The sequence below is a fragment of the Coregonus clupeaformis genome, chromosome 29 (assembly GCF_020615455.1).
Source record: "Coregonus clupeaformis isolate EN_2021a chromosome 29, ASM2061545v1, whole genome shotgun sequence".
NCBI lineage: Eukaryota > Metazoa > Chordata > Actinopteri > Salmoniformes > Salmonidae > Coregonus > Coregonus clupeaformis.
In genome coordinates, this window is record NC_059220.1 from 4,710,256 (window position 1) to 4,733,889 (window position 23,634).

The 23,634-nt window shown below is 41.1% G+C and overlaps 2 protein-coding genes across 2 annotated transcripts; both read left to right on the forward strand.

Annotated features, from left to right (window-relative positions):
- Positions 1-3,075: 3,075 nt before the first annotated feature.
- Positions 3,076-4,461, forward strand: LOC121544241 (gastrula zinc finger protein XlCGF17.1-like). The gene is made up of 2 exons (XM_041854157.2): positions 3,076-3,103; positions 3,356-4,461. Exons 1-2 carry the CDS (start codon positions 3,076-3,078, stop codon positions 4,369-4,371), a joined length of 1,044 nt encoding a protein of 347 aa, XP_041710091.2. The 3' UTR covers positions 4,372-4,461.
- An 8,435-nt stretch (positions 4,462-12,896) lies between these two features.
- On the forward strand, positions 12,897-15,647 carry LOC121544603 (oocyte zinc finger protein XlCOF19). Its single transcript, XM_041854578.2, has 4 exons — positions 12,897-13,059; positions 13,548-13,780; positions 14,071-14,175; positions 14,378-15,647. The coding sequence occupies exons 2-4, from the start codon at positions 13,681-13,683 to the stop codon at positions 15,151-15,153; spliced, it is 981 nt and encodes a 326-aa protein (XP_041710512.1). The 5' UTR covers positions 12,897-13,059; positions 13,548-13,680; the 3' UTR covers positions 15,154-15,647.
- The last annotated feature ends 7,987 nt before the right edge of the window (positions 15,648-23,634 follow it).

The following is a 23,634-nucleotide window of genomic DNA, read 5'->3' on the forward strand; positions in this document are numbered from 1 at the left end:
GGGACAGCTGTCAATGCTTTGGTCCTTAAATGAAGTTCCTTACTTTTTCCCCCTTCCACTTTCCTCTTCCATTTTTGCGGTAATGCTGCAATTATTTGGTTGTCATTTTGGGTAGAGCAGACATTTCCGTATGTTTTTGTTAGCTGCATGTGCGACATAACTCCACTAGGTCTACCTATGATATCATTTACGAAGATTATACCTTTTTTAAACATTGTTTCAAAAAATAATGTTTTTTTACAATTAGTATATTTGAGTTTAACCATAATATTTGTTGCATTATTTGTTCTGTCGTTTCTGGAGGATTCAATTGAAATTGCAACCAACTTTCTATGGCTTGTTTTAGAAATAGTGATATTTGGGAGATTATTTCCTTTTCAAAATACTGGAAGTGAGAGTTTGTAATCTAAATAAAGGGAAAAAGGCCGTTCTTGAACATGGGGTGAGACAATCATACTAACTCTCTAGAGAACCAGTTCGGATTTAAGTATAACTTTTGTATGACCAAAGCTTTTAGTGATAGGTCTAATGCTTTAATATTTAATCATTTCTGTCCTCTGAATTCATATTCATTATAAAAATAGGCCTGTTTAATTTTGTCTGGCTTGCCGTTCCATATAAAATGGAATATGTTTTTCTCATATAATAAAAAAAACGGTTTGCTAAGCGTAGGCAAGACCATAAGCAAATAGAATGTATGCACTCATTAACTGTAAGTCGCTCTGGATAAGAGCGTCTGCTAAATGACTAAAATGTAAACTGGGATAATACTAAAGAGTTAATCAGGGTGATATTTCCACAAATAGACAGGTATTTACCTTTCCATGGTAGCAAGATCTTATCTATTTTAGCTAACTTTCTATTAAAATATATTGGAGTGAGATCATTTATTTATTTTGGGATATGTATTCCGAGTATATCCACATCACCATCAGACCATTTTATTGGTAAACTACACAGTAATGTAAAAATTGTATTTTTTTAGTGATCCAATACGTAATATTGTACATTTATCATAATTTGGTTGTAATCCAGAGAGGTTAGAAAATGTGTCTAGGTTCTCTATGAGACTGTGGAGGGATTCAAGTTGTGGATTTAAAAGAACATGAATCATCAGCGTACAATGACACCTTTGTTTTTAAGCCCTGGATTTCTAATCCCTTGATATTATTGTTGGATATGATTTTAATAGCTAACATTTCGATGGCCATAATAAATAGCTATGCCAATAGTGGACAACCTTGTTTTACTCCTCTTGACAGTTTAAAACTCTCTGAGAAATAGCCATTATTTACTATTTTACACCTAGGGTTACTATACATGATTTTAACCCATTTTATAAGAGATTCTCCAAAATTGAAATGCTCCAGGCATTTATATATAAACCCCAGTCGAACTTTATCAAATGCCTTTTCGAAGTCTGCTATGAATAGCAGGCCTGGTTTCCCATATTTTCCACAGTGTTCTATTGTTTCCAATACTTGCCTTATATTATCTCCAATGTATCTTCCATGTAAAAAACCTGTCTGATTAGAATGAATAATATCCGACAATACCTTTTTAATTCTATGCGCTATACATTTTTCTAGAATTTTTGCATCACAACACTGAAGTGTAAGGGGCTTCCAATTATTTAAATGGACAGGATCTTTATATTTCCCACTTGTATCCTGTTTCAGTAATAATGAATTCAGACCTTCTTCTTGAGTGTCTGATAATCTACCATTTACATAGGAGTGGTTAAAACATTCTAATAACGGTCCTCTGAGTATATCAAAAAAGGTTTGGTATTCTTCGACTGGTATGCCATCCAACCATGGAGTTTCCCGGACCTAAAGTCTTTAATTGCATCCAGATGATCCTCTGTAATTTCACCTTCACATTATTATTTCTGTATGGCTGTTAATTTTACATGATCAATTGAAAAAAAATCCATCCAATTAGCTTCAGTTGGAGGAGATGGAGGCGACTGAAACGAAAACATATGCTTAAAGTACGTTGCTTCCTCCTTCAAAGTATAATTTGGTGAATCATAGGTAACTCCGTCATTTGTAACCAGTTTCAGTAAATTATTTTTGGTAGCATTTCTATGTTGAAGATTAAAAAAGAATTTGGTGCATTTTTCCCCATATTCCATCCAGTTTGCTTTATTTTTTATAATATATTACACTTGATCTTTCTTGAATAAGTTCCTCCATTTCTTTTCTTTTTTTCTCAGTTTGAAGGAAGTTGCTAACTAGCATAAGCGCAATGACGAAGTCTATGGGTCTCTACCATCATGCTAGCAGATACCATAGACTTCCAGTCATTGCGCTAACGCTAGTTAGCAACTTCCTTCAAACTGCATGCAAAGACATAAAAATGGTATCCACAAGTTAATCAGACTCTGGGGAAGTAGATAAAGGGCCTTGTTGCTAAAATCCTGAAGTATCTATTTAAGGTCAACGACATCATGAACTTTACCCAGTATCAAGACATTTTAGCTCAAAACCTGGTTGCCTCTGCCAGTAGGCTGAAACTTGGCCGAAAGTGGATCATCCAGCAAGACAATAATCCCAAGAACCTATCAAAATCCACAAAGAAATTGTAAATTGACCACAAAATCAACATTTTGCAATGGCCATCTCAGTCTCCGGACTTGAATCCCATTGAAAAGCTGTAGTTTAAATTGAAGAGGGCAGTCCATAAGCGCAGTCGCAGACGAAGGATATCAAGGATCTGGAACGATTCAGTATCGTGGAATGGTCTAAGATCCCTCCCAATGTGTCCTCCAATCTCATAAAACATTATCCTAGGAAGATGAGGCATTGAAAACAGGGGTGTCAATAATTTTGACCCCTATCTTTCATATATCTTTTTTAATTACTGGTTAAAAATATATAGATTTCTCTGATCAATTGTATTAGTATAAAATAATATTATTTCCCCAAAGATTGAGCATACAATATAGCTCAGTATTTTAATTCTTTATTTTATAGTCATTTTTGCTTTTCTTTATCAAGGGTGGCAATAATTCCGGACCCCACTATAGCTCACTATTTTTATGTTTTCATTCATACAGGAGAGAGTCCAGAGATGGCATCGGTGGAGCCGTCAGACAGCAGTCAAACACTGGGCCTGAATGTCATCATAAAAGAAGAGGAGGAGGAGGAAGACATTGGGGAAAGGAAATGTAGCATTATAGTTTCTACCAGAGAAACCTACTTAGCCCCACTTCAATAGTACTCCCCAGACACTAGAAGGTTAGTTCTCTATACCCATTTTCAGCACTGCTTTATTGGACACATTTTAATTTTATCCAATGATTATGGATGTGTGCTGCACCTGCTCACCTGTTATGTTGTCATTCACCCAGGAGAAACCTCTAACTCCTCTGAGAAAGTTGAGACATTTCCTGCATCAGGGAAGCAACATCAGGAAGTGAGCAATGCTAAGAGGTCTCGCCACTGCCCACACTGTGATAAGAGTTTTCCATTCCAGTCATATCTTGAAAGACACCTGCGAATACATACTGGAGAGAAACCTTATTCCTGCTCTGTCTGTGGGAAGTGCTTCACTACATCAAGTATTCTAACCGTTCATCAGAGAGGGCACCCAGGAGAGAAGCCTTACCACTGCTCTGACTGTGGGATGAGTTTCTCTCAACTGAGTGGCTTGAAAGGGCACCAGCGAACACACGTTGGAGAGAAGCCTCACCATTGTCCTCACTGTGAGAAGCGTTTTCCATTCCCATCACATCTTGAAAGACACCTGCAGAAACATTCTGGAGAGAAGCCTTACTCCTGCTCTGATTGTGGGAAGTGCTTCAAAACATCTAGTAATCTAACCTCTCATCGGATAGTTCACACAGGCGAGAAATCGTACTCCTGCTCTGACTGTGGAAAGTGCTTCACAAAATCTTATAACCTAACTGTTCATAAGAAAGTGCACACAGGGGACAAGTCTTTCTATTGCTCTGACTGTGGGAAGAACTTCTCTCTACTGTACAACCTAAAATTACACCAGAGAACTCACACAGGAGAGAAGCCTTACTCCTGCTCTGACTGTGGGAAGTGTTTCACCACATCAAGTCATCTAACTGTTCATCAGAGAGTGCACACAGGGGAGAAACCTTACTATTGCTCTGACTGTGGAAAGAATTTCTCTCATCTGGAAAGCCTAAAATTACACCAGCGATCACACACAGTGGAACAACCTTACTCGTGCGCTGACTGTGGGATGTGCTTCACCTTATCACATAGACTTACAGATCATAAGAGAGTGCACACAGGGGAGAAATCTTGCTGCTTTGACTGTGGGAAGAGTTTCTCTAACCTGTACAGCCTAAAACGTCACCAGCAAACACACACACACACAACAGTAACCTTGTGAATGTTCTGAATGTGGAAAGTGCATCACAAAATCAGTCTGTAACCATTCAACAGTGAGTGCAAACAAGAGGAAACTCTTCCTTCTACTCTGACTGTGTGTGTGTGTGGTGGGGGGGGAGGTTCACTCACATGGGATAATAGTGAAGGGGGGGATTCGATTAATGGCCATGGACTGCCCCGGGTGAACCGAGTTAGCGTTGATTGCATTCGTTTTGGAACCGGGCTGCCTCCCGGGCATGTGCCAGGTGCCCCGTTTTGGCAGAAGACTAAGTTGGCTCACAACTAAAGTGAAGCATGTGAAGTTATGAGTAGGATTCTGTATTTTCACATGCAAAAGTGATTGCTTTTGATAAAAAAGCTATCTGCCTTCCCAATGAAATCTAGTTATAAAATTTGAACATATCCAGTGGGGTCTGAAATGATCGACACCCTTAATAAAAATGAGCAAAAATGACTTTATAAAATATATCATTCAAATACTGAGGTATATTGTATGCTCCATAAAATTGGGATTTTTTAAAATACTAATACAATTGCTCAGAGAAAGATTTTGTTTAACAACTAATGTAAATAAATAAAAAATGTAGGATTTCATTTCGATACCTTTCAATACCTCGCCTTTTTCTAAAATGTTCTATGTCCATCATCTGCGCTTATGGACTGCCCTCTTCAATTCAAACCTATGAGATGGCCATTGCAAAATTTGTGGCCAATTAATTAATTGATGTGTGCTTGTGGTTGTCATGCTGGAAGATCCACTTGCAGCCTAGTTTCAGCCTCCTGACAGAGGCAACCAGCTTTTTGGCTAAAATGTCCTGTTACTTGGTAGAGTTCATGATGCCATTGACCTTAACAAGGGCCCCAGGACCAGTGGAAGCAAAATAGCCCCTTAGTATCAAAGATCCAGCACCATATTTTACTGTAGGTATGGGGTTCTTTCCTGCTTCTGCATTCTCATTTCAACACCAAACCCACCTGTGGGGGGCGTGGCCAAAGAGCTCTATTGTCATGTCATCTGACCAAAGCAGCGGTTCCAATCCATGTGCCGATGCCGTTTATCAAACTCCAGGCATTTACATTTGTTGGATGACATGAAAACTTCTACCGAACCCAAATCTGAGGGTTCTGATTGTAACAGTGGAGCCCAGAGTGTACAGCAGGCTCCAGTGAAGCTGGAAGACTGCAGTCAAATACTGGGGCTGAATTTCAAGAGGAGGAGGAGGAACACTCAGGCCACAAGACGACGTCAGGAGGAGGAAGATGAAGATGAAGAGGTCCTCATTTACATCATTTAGCAGACACTCTTATCCAGAGCGACTTACAGTTAGTGAGTGCATACATAATTTTTCATACCCCCCATGGGAATCGAACCCACAACCCTGGCATTGCAAACGCCATGCTCTACCAACTGAGCTACATCCCTGCCGGCCATTCCCTCCCCTCTGGTTCTTCCATTCCTGTGGCGGTCCTCATGAGAGCCAGTTTCATCATAGCGCTTGATGGTTTTTGCGACTGACCTTCATGTCTTAAAGTAATGATGGACTGTCGTTTCTCTTTGCTTATTTGAGCTGTTCTTGCCATAATATGGACTTGGTCTTTTACCAAATAGGGCTTTCTTCTGTATACCCCCCTACCTTGTTACAACACACCTGATAGGCGCATTAAGAAGGAAAGAAATTCCACAAATTAACTTTTAAGAAGGCACACCTGTTAATTGAAATGCATTCCAGGTGACTACCTCATGAAGCTGGTTGAGAGAATGCCAAGAGTGTGCAAAGCTGTCATCAAGGCAAAGGGTGGCTATTTGAAGAATCTCAAATATAAAATATATTTTGATTTGTTTAACACTTCTTTGGTTACTACATGATTCCATATGTGTTATTTCATAGTTCTGATGTCTTCACTATTATTCTACAATGTAAAAAATAGTAAAAATAAAGAAAAACAACCCTTGAATGAGTAGGTGTGTCCAAACTTTTGACTGGTAGTGTAAGTATTCAGACCCTTTACTCAGTACTTTATTGAAGCACCTTTGGCAGCGATTACAGCCTCAAGCATTTTGACATGTCCCTCCGTGCACCCTCTGTGACTTCTAAGAAGATTTTAACCCACTTATCCCCAACATGTCTCCTAAATGTATTTCAGTGTAAAGACCTAGTTATTTAGTTGCTTTGAGAAAATCATTTCTGAAGATTACGATTTATTTAGTATGATTAGTGATTGGCATTCTCTCAACCAGCTTCATGAGGTAGCCACGCAGAATGCATTTCAATTAACAGGTGTGCCTTCTTAAAAGTTAATTTGTGGAATTTATTTCCTTCTTAATGCGTTTGAGCCAATCAGTTGTGTTGTGACAAGGTAGTGGGGTATACAGAAGATAGCCCTATTTGGTAAAAAACCAAGTCCATATTATGGCAAGAACAGCTCAAATAAGCAAAGAGAAACGACAGTCATCATTACTTTAAGACATGAAGGTCAGTCAATACGGAAAATTTCAAGAACATTTAAAGTTTCTTCAAGTGCAGTCGCAAAAACCATCAAGTGCTATGATGAAACTGGCTCTCATGAGGACCTGCACATTAATAGGGCGGCAGGTGGCTTAGTGGTTAAGAGCGTTGTGGCAGTAACCGAAAGGTCGCTGGTTCTAATCCCCAAGCCGACTAGGTGAAAAAATTGTCTGTGCCCTTGAGCAAGGCACTTAACCCTAATTGCTCCTGTAAGTCGCTCTGGATAAGAGTGTCTGCTAAATGACCAATTTATTTATTTTAATGGAAGACCCAGAGTTACCTCTGCTGCAGAGGATAAGTTCATTAGAGTTACCAGCCTCAGAAATTGCAGCCCAAATAAATGCTTCACAGAGTTCAAATAACAGACACATCTCAACATCAACTGTTCGGAGGGGACTGAATGAATCAGGCCTTCATGGTCGAATTGCTGCAAAGAAACCACTACTAAAGGACACCAATAAGAAGAAGAGACCTGCTTGGGCCAAGAAACACGAGCAATTTTTTATTTATTTTATTTCACCTTTATTTAACCAGGTAAGCCAGTTGAGAACAAGTTCTCATTTACAACTGCGACCTGGCCAAGATAAAGCAAAGCAGTGCGATAAAAACAACAACACAGAGTTACATATGGGGTAAAAAACATAAAGTCAAAAATACAACAGAAAATATATATACAGTGTGTGCAAATGTAGCAAGTTATGGAGGTAAGGCAATAAATAGGCTATAGTGCAAAATAATTACAACAGTATTAACACTGGAATGCTAGATGTGCAAGAGATTATGTGCAAATAGAGATACTGGGGTGCAAAAGAGCAAAATAAATAACAATATAGGGATGAGGTAGTTGGGTGGGCTAATTTCAGATGGGCTGTGTACAGGTGCAGTGATCGGTAAGGTGCTCTGACAACTGATGCTTAAAGTTAGTGAGGGAGATAAGAGTCTCCAGCTTCAGAGATTTTTGCAATGGTCATTAGACTGGTGGAAATGTGTCCTTTGGTCTGGAGTCCAAATTTGAGATTTTTGGTTCCAACCGCCGTGTCTTTGTGAGACGCGGTGTGGGTGAACGGATGATCTCCGCATGTTTATTTCCCACCGTAAAGCATGGAGGAGGACATGTTATGTTATGGGGGTGCTTTGCTGTTGACACTCTCTGTGATTTATTTAGAATTCAAGGCACACTTAACCAGCATGGCTACCACAGCATTCTGCAGCGATACGCCATCCCATCTGGTTTGGGCTTAGTGGGACTATAATTTGTTTTTCAACAGGACAATGACCCAACACACCTCCAGGCTGTGTAAGGGCTATTTTACCAAGAAGGAGAGTAATGGAGTGCTGCATTAGATGACCTGGCCTCCACAATCCCCCGACCTCAACCCAATTGAGATGGTTTGGGATGAGTTGGACGGCAGAGTGAAGGAAAAGCAGCCAACAAGTGCTCAGCATATGTGGGAACTCCTTCAAGACTGTTGGAAAATAATTCCAGGTAAAGCTAGTTTAGATAAATGCCAAGTGTGCAAAGCTGTCATCAAGGCAAAGGGTGGCTATTTGAAGAATCTCAAATATAAAATATATTTAGATTTGTTTAACTCTTTTTTGGTTACTACTTGATTCCATATGTGCTATTTCATAGTTGAAGTCTTCACTATTATTCTACAATGTAGAAAACAGTAAAAATAAAGAAAACCCTTGAATGAGTAGGTGTGTCCAAACTTTTGACTGGTACTGTATGTAAATGTGATATTACATGTAATAATTTTTTATACATTTGCAAACATTTCTAAAAACCTGTTTTTGCTTTCTCATTATGGGGTATTGTGTGTAGATTGATGAGGGAAAAAAACAATTTAATCAATTTTAGAATATGGCTGTAACGTAACAAGATGTGGAAAAAGTCAAGGGGTCTGAATACTTTCCGAGTGCACTGTATGTATGTGAACCCCTTTTGCAATTACAGATTTTTTCAGTATTTACCATGAAATATTCATTTAATCAGAACCAGTCTTTTTGATCTGACATAACAGGTCAATATTTACCAATACCATATGTTGGTGTAGAGGAAATCATGCGTGTAGTAGAAAAACAAAATTAAAAAGGAATTAGTTCAGGTGCAAAAATTAGGCATCCCCCAAGTTGCGTTTGTTAAATCAAGTAGGTAAGTTGAATCAGGTGGGTAAATAATTAGCTACCAAATGAACCAATCAAAGGAGAGATCGTTAGGAAAGAGTTTGGGTGGGACTCTGATAAATAGAGATAAGAAACCTGGTCAGTTTGGTGTTACCCATCCAGGTAAATGCAAATCATACCATGCCAAGAGGAAAGGAGAGCTCAGAGGACTTCAGGACGAGGGTAGTGAGAGCGCATCAGTCTGGGGAAGGCTATAAAATCATTTAAAAAATATTTGAGCTCCATCAGTCCACTGTGAGGCAAATCATTTACAAATGGAGAGCGTTTAACATGACAGCAACTCGGCCTAGACGTAGACTCCCTTCCAAAAATATCCCAAATAGCCACAAGAACAATACTAAATCAGAATAAAAGCCAACCCAAACATAACACCTAGAGATTTGCAGACCTCCCTTGCTGCATCTCAGGTAACTGTGCATTCTTCAACAGTAAGAAAAACACTGAATCGAAATGCTATTCATGGGAGGGTTGCTTGGAAGAAACCTCTGCTTTTCAAAAAAGAACCAAACTGCCCGTTTTAACTTTGCCAGAGACCACCTGGACAAACCTGAAGGTTTCTGGAAGTCCATTCACTGGACCGATGAGTCCAAAATTGACCTTTTTGGTCACAATCAACACCGCTATGTTTGGCAAAAACCCAACACTGCCTAACACCAAAATAACCCTATCCCAACAGTCAAGCATGGTGGTGGGAATGTCAAGATCTGGGGCTGATTTTCCTCCTCTGGACCTGGACGACTCCACATCATTAAGGGAACCATGAATTCTGAGGAACATAACATCAGGCCATCAGTCAAGGAGCTAAAGCTGGGCAGAAAATAGGTCTTCCAACAAGACAATGACCCAAAGCATTCAAGCAAAACTACCAAAGAATGGCTCAGGAGAAAGAAGATTTGTGTTTTGGATTGGCCAAGTCAAAGTCCTGACCTAAATCCAATCGTGATGCTGTGGCAGGACCTGAAGCGGGCATTTCATGCCAGACACCACTCAAACCTCACTCAATTGGCTGAATTCTGTACGGAGGAGTGGGCAAAAATCCCTCAAAACAGATGTCAGAGATTGATTCTTGGCTATAGGAAACGTTTAGTCCAAGTTATTACTGCTAATGGAGGTGCCACAAGCTATTGACTGAAGGGTTTCACATATTTTTGCGCACATCAAATCTGAGTTTCTGTTAAATAAACCACTTTTGTTAAATAAACAATGAAAACATATAATGTTGTTTTGTTTCTGTCATTTACTTGGAATGTCTTTATTACGAATTGGGGTTTAGATAAGGATTTTATGTTATTTTAATATTTTATAGTAAAATAATGACCAGCCCTGTGGGGTTCACATACTTTCAAGCAGCACTGTATGTCTTGATTTACAGAAGAAAAGTAAGCCACTCAAGTCAATCGGGCACAATTCACAGGATGCTGAGATTATCTGCTACAAGACCATGGTGCTTGCCTACGGAGCTGTGAGGGGAACGGCACCTCCGTACCTTCAGGCTCTGATCAGTCCCTACACCCAAACGAGGGCATTGCGTTCATCCACCTCTGGCCTGCTGGCTCCCCTACCTCTGCGGAAGCATAGTTCCCGCTCAGCCCAGTCAAAACTGTTCGCTGCTCTGGCACCCCAATGGTGGAACAAGCTCCCTCACGACGCCAGGACAGCGGAGTCACTCACCACCTTCCGGAGACATTTGAAACCCCACCTCTTTAAGGAACACCTGGGACAGGATAAAGTAATCCTTCTACCCACCCCCTTTTTATCCTGTCCAAGGTATTTAAGGAATACCTTGGACAGGATAAAGTGGTTATCCCACTGGCTATAAGGTGAATGCACCTATTTGTAAGTCGCTCTGGATAAGAGCGTCTGCTAAATGACGTAAATGTAAATGTAAATGATGTCCACAGGAATGAGGTCATTAGACACTGTTCACCGTACAATTGTAGACCAATCAAGATGATGGGTTCATCTTTAAATCAACATTCAGCAAGAGTGAGTCGGTTTACCTTGATTTACAGAACAATGACTGCCAGCTATTGGCCCTTGGACAACAAGTCCCTAGATGATGGCTACATTAGTTCATCATTTAGAACTTGGTGGTCAGAAAGGCAATGGTTAAACTCGCTGCTGGATTGTTGTGTGTGCAAAATCTTGTTTGGTTTGCGAACCTCACACTTTCAAATGAGAAGAGTGAAATATCACATTTTGTTACAAATAAAATGACTAAAATCTGAGTAATTCTTATACTATGCCTGTGATTCACACTCCCGCACGCTGAACATTGAACATTGACCCATGGTAGGTGAAGGAAAGGAAGAAGGAAAATGGCGTCCCTTGAGACGAACAAGAACAAGATGTATGTTAGGAGAAGTACAATATTATATTAAGGTCACATGTACTTAGAATACGGAGGAGGAGGAGGTCGAAGAGGGAGAGGGTGAGCTTGAATCGGTTAAAAATGGCGGGGAAAAAGGGAGATGGTTTGTCGAAGAAGAATGGTGAAGGTGGAAAGTGTAAGCAGAGTGAGCCGTACGGCGGATCGAGGTCTGGAGGCAAAATGGAAGTGAGTGAGTGTGATTTTATCAAAGTTAGAAGGTTTAGTGACATTCTCGGAGCCTGAGGCTTGCACCGAGGGTCAGGATAAAGATGAGTCTGACGGTAGGAGTGGAATTCTTTGATTACTAGGATAGCGGTAAATGTGACAGTGGACCATCTGAATGGGAAGATTCCAGGTGTTTGTGATGCTCGTCATTTGGTCCGACGCAGACAGGGTGGCGTGAGTGGTGAAACAGAAGAGTCATTGTCTGTTCTTTTTAGTTTTGATGTTGATTCTTTGCCCGACAAAGTGAACATAGGATATTTCATTTATCCCCTATGAGCTTTTGTGCCGAATCCATTACGTTGTTATGGGTGTCAAGCTTATGGGCATGTGGCAGCAGTGTGTAGGAGGGAGGTTCCTAGGTGTGAGAAGTGTGCAGAAGGGCATGAGACAAAGGAATGTGTAGTATTGCGGAAAGAAGCGGTATGTGTTAATTGTAAGGGTGTCCGTGGGGCTGGGGATCAGAAATGTCTGGTGCGAGAGAGGCAGGTTGAGGTTACCATGGTTAAAGCAGTGCAGAAGGGTGTCCTATGCCGAGGCAGTGAAGAAAGTAGAAGAAGATGGGTCAAGGGGAGGGATCCTGAGAGGATTCATGTGAGTAGTAGAACTGTGTCAGTACCGAGGGATAGGCCAAAGAGTGATATATGCTACAGTAAGATTGTCTTTTTAGCGTTCATAGCAATGGTTATCATCTGTACCGCAGGGATGGAACATAAGTCATAGAAAATAGAGGTTCTGGTGGCAGCTGCTGAGAAGTATTTGGGTATGCGAGATATGAGGGTAGAAGAGTTACAGGGTGTGTTGAGTGGTGGTGTCCCATCCTTCCAGGCTGTTGGCCTGAGGTAGGACTAGATAGGTTTAGATAATAGAATAGGGTGGTGGGTTTTTAATGAGTGTAGGGTTAGATGTAAGGGTATTTGTTTCTTTATGTTTTCATAAGGGATTTATACATAGCCCGGAAAGTGGTTTGGGGGTGCTGCGATTTGTTTCTTTGACATGCTGCAGAGGGCTATATAAATTAGGTCCTCTAGCACAGGACTATTAAAGGTCCAGTGCAGCACCCTCAGCGCCCCTACTTCCCGATGCTATGGATTTATAGCTCAGTCTAGTTGGTGGCCAATTATAGCTCAATTTATTGGATGCCAACTGCGGTTAAACCTCATCAAAGAAGAAGAAGAAGAAGACACTCCCGCACAACAGGTGGCGTGTGTCTACATTTGTGTAGTTTGACAAAACGCCTAGTATGTCGAGAAAGAAAACGAGGAAGTTGCCATTGCGTTTGTTTTGGTTCTTATTTTAGAGGAGATATTAGGGCATTAATAGCATTTAAACAAGTAACAATAGCTTAAACCAGTCCACAAAAACTATTTTCTGATTCTATTTTTGCGAAACAAGGCCTCCGGTAAGAACGGGTCTGTTGCAGGGCAAATGGCCAGGGAAGGCCTAGCTAACGTTTAATGAGACTCAACTATTAGCTAAAGCTAACAAACAAGGCATTGAGAAACAATGTCGCCACGTAACGTTTTTCACCCCCGCAAGTAACGTTAAGCAACATAGGAAAATATGTAACGTTAGCTACCTACCTAGCTAGCTAAACCAAATATTCTGTAGCTGCTAACCTAGCTAGCTAGCTATCGACATATATTGGCTAAAACCCAAAACCAAAATAGCTAACGTTAGCCAGCTACATTGCAAATGTAGACTTTATTTCGTAGCTTAGCCACTCAAGGCCCGGGACAGGAAACTAAGTTTGCGTTGCAACATTGAATAAATCAGAAAATAAGGGATATGTTTTTTAATCAACGGAGGTGTGTGCTAACTAGCTATATAGCAAGCAAGCCACCAAATGACATAACTGTCCTGCATTTCATACAGACTTTTATTTTACAGGTTGTTTGTCTGAACTTCGTTTTGGAACCGTGAGGATAACGATTCTGCCTCTTTCTACCGCTTCTCCACACTGAGCCCAAGACTATACAGACTGGGTCCTGACTGACAAAGTTCACTTGGCACCGCAGGAGAAATGGCATCAGTGAAAGACAGCAGTCAAACACTCCTGCTGAATATCATCACGAAAGATGAAGAGGAGGAAGTGAAGATTTGGGAATATGATGATTACCCAGGTAAGAGAGCATGTTTTATCAACAGCGGTTAGACCAGTGGTGTTCTGGTCCTCGAGGACCACAGTGCCAGCTGGTTTTCATACTTGCCTTTTAGTCAGAGACATTAATTTCATGATAATTTTTAGGCTGTTGTTGATCGAGCCAGGCAGATTTAAAGTACATACCTGGGTTATTTAGATGCTCGCCAACCACTTTGTTACATGGTTTTAGTATTTATTTTATTCCCTCAAGTCAATGCAAGATGATGTAGTTTCACCGTTTGACATATTTTTATGTCCTCATTCACACAGGAGAGAGTCCAGAGATGGCATCGGTGGAGCCGTCAGACAGCAGTCTGAATGTCATCATAAAAGAAGAAGAGGAGGAGGAAGACATTGGGGAATCAGTTGATGATGGTAAGAAGTGACAGGAAATGTAGCATTATAGTTTCTACCAGAGAAACCTACTTAGCCCCACTTCAATAGTACTCCCCATACACTAGAAGGTTAGTTCTCCATACCCATTTTCAGCACTGCTTTATTGGACACATTTTAATTTTATCCAATGATTATGGATGTGTGCTGCACCTACTCACCTGTTATGTTGTCATTCACCCAGGAGAAACCTCTAACTCCTCTGAGAAAGTTGAGACATTTCCTGCATCAGGGAAGCAACATCAGGAGGGTAGCAAAGCTAAGGGGTCTCACCACTGCCCGCACTGTGAGGAGAGTTTCCCATTCCCATCATATCTTGAAAGACACCTGCGAAAACATTCTGGAGAGAAGCCTTATGCCTGCTCTGTCTGTGGGAAGCGCTTTCCTGCATCACATCATCTAACAGTTCATCATCGAGTGCACACAGGAGAGAAGCCTTACCACTGCTCTGACTGTGGGATGAGTTTCTCTCAACTGAGTGGCTTGAAAGGTCACCAACGAACACACACTGGAGAGAAGCCTCACCACTGCTCTACATGCAGCAAAAGTTTCTCCTATCTGCGAGACTTGCAACGTCATCAGCTGATTCACACAGGACAAAAGCCTTACTCCTGCTCTGACTGTGGGAAGGGTTTCACCTCACCAAGCCATCTAACCGTTCATAAGAGAGTGCACACCGGTGAAAAGCCTTATAATTGTTCTGAATGTGGAGAGAGTTTCTCTTATGTGGGTAGCTTCAAACATCACCAGAGAAGACATACAGGAGAGAAGCCATACACCTGTCCTGACTGTGAGAAGCGCTTCACCTCATCGAATCAGCTAAAGGTTCACCAGAGGGTGCACACGGGAGAGAAACCTTTCTGCTGCTCTGAATGTGGGGACTTTTTCTCTCAACAAAGCAACTTGAAAGCACACCAGCGAACACACAGGAGAGAAGCCTTACCACTGCTCTCACTGTAGAGACCGTTGTTCTCGTCATACTAACTTCAGTCAGACATCACCAGTAGGGAAGCTTTACATATGACTGATGCACATTTTTTCAACATTCAAATCATTGTTTAAATGGATCAGTGGGCACAAAGAGAAGCCTTATCTGTAATGCTAGACCTGCAGAGATAAGTCACCCCAAAATGGCATTCATAGAAGAAGTGGGGGACATTCTAAAATGCTTGTGGTGATCTCCAATGGCTTAACCTGACTTAAGGACATTAAATCAAAATGGCAGAATTAGAGAGAAAAAATCCAGGGGTAACTGAGTAATGTTGCTAAAGGTATGTAAAAGGGCAAGAGTAAAATAATACATTAAAGTATTGATACATATTTGAATTATATGTAATAAAGATGCTATATGGAACTCTATAAAGTTTGCTAAATTCTGTAATAATTTGATATGCCTATTTTTTCGTTATGTAGGCCTAACTGTATTGGCTATGAGTTATACTGATAATAAAGTCTTTACCCTGAATTCAGATTTTCCCCTCTTTGATTTAGGATACATTTCAACAGAAAAAAATACTCTTATTAAAGTTGCACTGAAGCTAGTAGTAAATCAATGACACCATTTGTTTATGTGAATAGATCTTTCAGAGTCAGTATGAAATATGTTTTTGTTATGTAACTATTGGATAAGACAACACAGGAGGTTGTTGGCACTTTAACTGGGGAGGATGGACTCGTGGTAATGGCAGGAGCGGAATCAATGGAATGGTATCAAACACATGGTTTCTATATGTCTGATGCCATTCCACTTGCTCTGTTCCGGATATTATTATGAGCCGTTCTCCCCTCAGCAGCCTCCACTGGACAACAATAAAGGCTTTACCATTCCATTTAGCTAATTTGATTTTCAATTGGTGGGCATAGTTTAGAGGACTAATTTGTGACGGGAATACAGACTCCTGGTTGGGCAAATTCGTGTGGATCTAAATCTGGGTTATTAGGAATAAATACTGGCATAAATCAGCGCAGCGAGTAATGAAACCAAAACGGTATTCTCATACACATACAGTTGAAGTCGGAAGTTTACATACACCTTAGCTAAATACAATTAAAACTCAGTTTTTCACAATTCCTGACATTTAATCCTTGTAAAATTCCCTGTCTTAGGTCAGTTAGGATCACCACTTTATTTTAAGAATGTGAAATGTCAGAATAATAGTAGGGAGAATGATTTATTTCAGCTTTTATTTCTTTCATCACATTCCCAGTGGGTCAGAAGTTTACATATATTCAATTAGCGTTTGGTAGCATTGCCTTTAAATTGTTTCACTTGGGTCAAATGTTTTGGGTAGCCTTCCACAAGCTTCCCACAATAAGTTGGGTGAATTTTGGAACATTCCTCCTGACAGAGCTGGTGTAACTGATTCAGGTTTGTAGGCCTCCTTGCTCGCACACGCTTTTTCAGTTCTGCCCACACATTTTCTATAGGATTGAGGTCAGGGCTTTATGATGGCCACTCCAATACCTTTACTTTGTTGTCCTTAAGCCATTTAACACAACTCTGGAAGTATGCTTGGGGTCATTGTCCATTTGGAAGACCCATTTGCGACCAAGCTATAACTTCCTGACTGATGTCTTGAGATGTTGCTTCAATATATCCACATAATTTTCCTTCCTCATGATGCCATCTATTTTGTGAAGTGCACCAGTCTCTCCTGCAGCAAAGCACCCCCACAGTATGATGCTGCCAACCCCGTGCTTCATGGTTGAGATGGTGTTCTTCGGCTTGCAAGGTACCCCCTTTTTCCTCCAAACATAACGATGGTCATTATGGCCAAACAGTTCTATTTTTGTTTCATCAGACCAGAGGACATTTCTCAAAAAAGTACGATCTTTGTCCCCATGTGCATATGCAAACCGTAGTCTGTCTTTTTTATGGCCGTTTTGGAGCAGTGGCTTCTTCCTTGCTGAGCGGCCTTTCAGGTTATGTCGATATAGGACTCGTTTTTCTGTGGATATAGATACTTTTGTACCTGTTTCCTCCAGCATCTTCACAAGGTCCTTTGCTGTTGTTCTGGGATTGATTTGCACTTTTCGACCCACAATACGTTCATCTCTAAGAGACAGAAAGCGTCTCCTTCCTGAGCGGTATGACAGCTGCGTGGTCCCATGGTGTTTATACTTGCGTACTATTGATTGGAAATTCCTCCCAAGGATGAAACAGACTTGTGGAGGTCTACAAATTTTTTTTTTGAGGTCTTGGCTGATTTATTTTGATTTTCCCATGATGTCAAGCAAAGAGGCACTGAGTTTGAAGGTAGGCTTTGAAATACATCCACAGATACACCTCCAATTGACTCAAATTATGTCAATTAGCCTATCAGAAGCTTCTAAAGACATGACATCATTTTCTGGAATTGTCCAAGCTGTTTAAAGGCACAGTCAACTTAGTGTATGTAAACTTCTGACCCACTGGAATTGTGATACAGTGAATTATAAGTTAAATAATCTGTCTGTAAACAATTGTTGGAAAAATGACTTGTGTCATGCTCAAAGTAGATGTCCTAACCGACTTGCCAATATAGTTTGTTAATAAGAAATGTGTGGAGTGGTTGAAAAACAAGTTTTAATGACTCCAACCTAAGTGTATGTAAACTTCTGAAAAAAAGGGGGTGCCTTGCAAGCCGAAGAACACCATCCCAACCGTGAAGCACGGGGGTGGCATTATCATGCTGTGGGGGTGCTTTGCTGCAGGAGGGGCTGGTGCACTTCACAAAATAGATGGCATCATGTGGAAGGAAAACTATGTAGATATATTGAAGCAACATCTCAAGACATCAGTCAGGAAGTTAAAGCTTGGTCGCAAATGGGTCTTCCAAATGGACAATGACCCCCCAACCATACTTCCAAAGTTGTGGCAAAATGGCTTAAGGACAACAAAGTCAAGGTATTGGTGTGGCCATCACAAAGCCATGACCTCAATCCTATAGAACATTTGTGGGCAGAACTGAAAAAGCGTGTGCGAGCAAGGAGGCCTACAAACCTGATTCAGTTACACCAGCTCTGTCAGGAGGAATGGGCCAAAATTCACCCAACTTATTGTGGGAAGCTTGTGTAAGGCTACCCGAAACGTTTGACCCAAGTTAAACAATTTCAAGGCAATGCTACCAAACGCTAATTGAGTGTATGTAAACTTCTGACCCACTGGGAATGTGATGAAATAAAGAAAAGCTGAAATAAATAATTCTCTCTACTATTATTCTGACATTTCACATTCTTAAAATAAAGTGGTGATCCTAATTGATTTAAGACAGGGAATTTCTACAAGGATTAAATGTCAGGAATTGTGAAAAACTGAGTTTAAATGTATTAGACAAAGGTGAATGTAAACTTCCGACTTCAACTGTACATACTATATACATTTTATGGACAGTCAATTTTACAATAATATACATTTGTTTGTTTTTACTCCTGAACTTCCCCTACCCTCAACCTCTCCGATCATTTTCATGATGTCCATCCGGTTTGCTTCTATATGCCAGGAGGCGAGATCAGGTGGACCATTTTAGCCAATGGCCTGTTGTTCAAGCATGTGAACAACAGGCCACAGCGATAAATAGAGGACTCATCTTTGTATCTGTGCCATTACAGCGTCTGTGACAGCGTGGGCAGCACCATTGAGGCCATCTCAATTTTAAAGTTAAGAAATAAGCCTCCCGTAGCAAATCATCTATAAACAATTTTTGTTGACCAAATTCTACACTAATTGACTTCAAAACAAAAATTCCTAACTTGGCCTTATTTTTGTGGACAGATTTTGAGCGGAGTAAAACCTCTCGCTTCGCCTCTTCTTCCTCTCTGTAGTAACCCATTCACAGACGCTAACTACCTTTAGCGCCTATTGACAATAGTATCTTCTGACTGGGGAGTTTTGTTAAGAGCCCCGACGCTCGTTCTGAACCTTGAAACGCATCGCTTGCAGAAACATAAGGAACGTGTCTTTCATATCAGCGAGAAATCATTTTCAAAAAACTACATGTAAAATTCAGGGGTTGGAACGTTCAGGGAACAGAACCAAAAACCGGAAAATTTCATTTTTCAAGGAACAGAATCAGAACCGGGAACGGAAGTGATCTATACTGTTCTGGAACAGAACCATTATTTTAAAAGCAGGGAACTGGTTAATAACTTATTTTAATAATAATATACCATTTAGCAGACGCTTTTATCCAAAGCGACTTACAGTCATGCGTGCATAATTTTTTTGTGTGTGTATGGGTGGTCCCGGGGATCGAACCCACTACCTTGGCCTTACAAGCGCCGTGCTCTACAGCGGAGCTACAGGCTTCTCCGAGTATGAACTGTAAGGACTGCATAGAAGTTGTGCACAGATGCTACAGATACAATGTGTAAAGTGTGTGAAAAAATTGGCGAGAGAGGATTGGTATCAGAGCAAACTCCATACATGCATCTGTAGTGGCAGGCAGTCAAGTAGTAGAACATACAGCAGAATAGGAATCAACTGTCAGATTTGGTTTATAAAACTATGATTACTTTGACATCACGTTCAGCAGAATATTGTTGATTTCATTTGTTAGAAAAATGATCTACCTTTGTTCATCATTCTCATATATTTGTCAGCATTTATTCCAACCAGGTTTTACAAACGTAACTTGCATATGGGATATCCATTAAGGAATGTAAGGAATAGTGTTTGCAGCTGCACAGTTGCTGTGCATCAGGTCAGTGTGACAAGACACCAGTAGCATCAGATTAAACAGTGTTTACCCAGTGATAGTAGACATTAACCAGCTAGTGTCAAATATTATCATAATAATAATAATAAGCCATTTAGCAGACGCTTTTATCCAAAGCGACTTACAGTCATGCGTGCATACATTTTTTTGTGTGTATGGGTGGTCCCGGGGATCGAACCCACTACCTTGGCGTTACAAGCGCCGTGCTCTACCAGCTGAGCTACAGAGGACCACCGTACATGTCCGTGTGGTTGGTCCTATCAGTACTCAGTCAGTGTGACCAAACTCCTTTTCAGTAGAGTAATAGAGTATTAAAGAGTACCATAATAATTACAGTATTAAACAGTACCACAGAGTATTGAAGAGTACCACAGTGTAATTCTGCGTATTAAAGAGCACCATAGTAATTACAGTATTGTAGCATACAATAGAGTACCACAGAGTAATGCTGATATTGAAGAGTACCATAGTGTTTTACTGTTCAGTCCTGTAAGTCAGTCAGTCCTGTAAGTCAGTCAGTCCTGTAAGTCAGTCAGTCCTGTAAGTCAGTCAGTCCTGTAAGTCAGTCAGTCCTGTAAGTCAGTCAGTCCTGTAAGTCAGTCAGTCCTGTAAGTCAGTCAGTCCTGTAAGTCAGTCAGTCCTGTAAGTCAGTCCGTCCTGTAAGTCAGTCAGTCCTGTAAGTCAGTCAGTCAGTCCTGTAAGTCAGACAGTCCTGTAAGTCAGTCAGTCCTGTAAGTCAGTCAGTCAGTCCTGTAAGTCAGTCAGTAATATAAGTCAGTCAGTCCTGTAAGTCAGTCAGTCCTGTAAGTCAGTCAGTAATTTAAGTCAGTCAGTCCTGTAAGTCAGTCAGTCCTGTAAGTCAGTCAGTCCTGTAAGTCAGTCAGTCCTGTAAGTCAGTCAGTCCTGTAAGTCAGTCAGTCAGTCCTGTAAGTCAGTCAGTCCTGTAAGTCAGTCAGTCCTGTAAGTCAGTCAGTCCTGTAAGTCAGTCAGTCAGTCCTGTAAGTCAGTCAGTCCTGTAAGTCAGTCAGTCAGTCCTGTAAGTCAGTCAGTCCTGTAAGTCAGTCAGTCCTGTAAGTCAGTCAGTCCTGTAAGTCAGTCAGTCCTGTAAGTCAGTCAGTCAGTCCTGTAAGTCAGTCAGTCCTGTAAGTCAGTCAGTCCTGTAAGTCAGTCAGTCCTGTAAGTCAGTCAGTCCTGTAAGTCAGTCAGTCCTGTAAGTCAGTCAGTCAGTCCTGTAAGTCAGTCAGTCCTGTAAGTCAGTCAGTCCTGTAAGTCAGTCAGTCCTGTAAGTCAGTCAGTCCTGTAAGTCAGTCAGTCCTGTAAGTCAGTCAGTCCTGTAAGTCAGTCAGTCCTGTAAGTCAGTCAGTCCTGTAAGTCAGTCAGTCCTGTAAGTCAGTCAGTCCTGTAAGTCAGTCAGTCCTGTAAGTCAGTCCGTCCTGTAAGTCAGTCAGTCCTGTAAGTCAGTCAGTCCTGTAAGTCAGTCAGTCCTGTAAGTCAGTCCGTCCTGTAAGTCAGTCAGTCCTGTAAATCAGTCAGTCCTGTAAGTCAGTCAGTGCTGTAAGTCAGTCCGTCCTGTAAATCAGTCAGTCCTGTCATTTTACATTCTGTCATTTTTTCCACAGTCCTATAAAAAAAAAAACGCTACAAAACAAAGTCCTCACTATTTTTATTTATTTATTTATTTCACCTTTATTTAACCAGGTAAGCCAGTTGAGAACATGTTCTCATTTACAACTGCGACCTGGCCAAGATAAAGCAAAGCAGTGCGATAAAAACAACAACACAGAGTTACATATGGGGTAAACAAAACATAAAGTCAAAAAAACAAAACAGAAAATATACAGTGTGCGCGAATGTAGTAAGTTATGGAGGTAAGGCAATAAATAGGCCATAGTGCAAAATAGTTACAATTTCGTATTAACACTGGAATGATAGATGTGCAAAAGATGATGTGCAAATTGAGATACTGGGGTGCAAATTGGCAAAATAAATAACAATATGGGGATGAGGTAGTTGGGTGGGCTAATTTCAGAATGGCTGTGGACAGGTGCAGTGATCGGTAAGCTGCTCTGATAACTGACGCTTAAAGTTAGTGAGGGAGATAAGAGTCTCCAGCTTCAGAGATTTTTGCAGTTAGTTCCAGTCATTGGCAGCAGAGAACTGGAAGGAATGGCGGCCAAAGGAGGTGTTGGCTTTGGGGATGACCAGTGAGATATACCTGCTGGAGCGCATACTACGGGTCGGTGCTGCTATGGTGACCAATGAGCTAAGATAAGGCGGGGATTTGCCTAGCAGTGATTTATAGATGACCTGGAGCCAGTGGGTTTGGCGACGAATATGTAGTGAGGACCAGCCAACAAGACCGTACAGGTCACAGTGGTGGGTAGTATATGGGGCTTTGGTGACAAAACGGATGGCACTGTGATAGACTACATACAATTTGCTGAGTAGAGTGTTGGAGGCTATTTTGTAAATGACATCGCCGAAGTCAAGGATCGGTAGGATAGTCAGTTTTACGAGGGCATGTTTGGCAGCATGAGTGAAGAAGGCTTTGTTGCGAAATAGGAAGCCGATTCTAGATCTAACTTTTGATTGGAGTCTTAATGTGAGTCTGGAAGGAGAGTTTACAGTCTAACCAGACACCTAGGTATTTGTAGTTGTCCACATACTCTAGGTCAGACCCGCCGAGTGTAGTGATTCTAGTCGGGTGGAAACCTATTCACTCAGAAACCTATTACAGTGTCTGCCTACCAGCTGAAAATCTTTTCCCCTGTGTGTGTGTGTGTGTGTGTGTGTGTGTTGGCTACCTGCTGCTCCCCCTCCGAAACATAGGCTATATAAAGTGGGTAAAAGAGTATGTAAACATTATTAAAGTGACCAGTGTTCAATGACTATGTACATAGGGCAGCAGTCTCTAAGGTTGAGGGCAGGGTACTGGGTGGAGGCCGGCTAGTAACAGTGACTAAGGTTGAGGGCAGGGAACTGGGCGGAGGCCGGCTAGTTAACAGTGACTAAGGTTGAGAGCAGGGTACAGTTTGCCACACTATCTGGTTCCCCTAATTAACATACAGCTGCAGGCTCCACTTTATGCCCCTCACACCACCCAGGACCTCCAAAACAGGTACTCCACTGTCTCCTTCTAACCACAAAATCGACACTCCCTCCCCCCTGATGGATCAGGCTGCGACACATGCCGCTTCCTTGGTGGTGCCCCTAGCTTAGTGGTGCTGCAGACTCTGGGGCATTTCAGAACAGGTGTATATATATATATATATATATACAGTGGGGGAAAAAAAGTATTTAGTCAGCCACCAATTGTGCAAGTTCTCCCACTTAAAAAAGATGAGAGAGGCCTGTAATTTTCATCATAGGTACACGTCAACTATGACAGACAAAATGAGAAAAAAAAATCCAGAAAATCACATTGTAGGATTTTTTAATGAATTTATTGGCAAATGATGGTGGAAAATAAGTATTTGGTCAATAACAAAAGTTTCTCAATACTTTGTTATATACCCTTTGTTGGCAATGACACAGGTCAAACGTTTTCTGTAAGTCTTCACAAGGTTTTCACACACTGTTGCTTGTATTTTGGCCCATTCCTCCATGCAGATCTCCTCTAGAGCAGTGATGTTTTGGGGCTGTCGCTGGGCAACACAGACTTTCAACTCCCTCCAAAGATTTTCTATGGGGTTGAGATCTGGAGACTGGCTAGGCCACTCCAGGACCTTGAAATGCTTCTTACGAA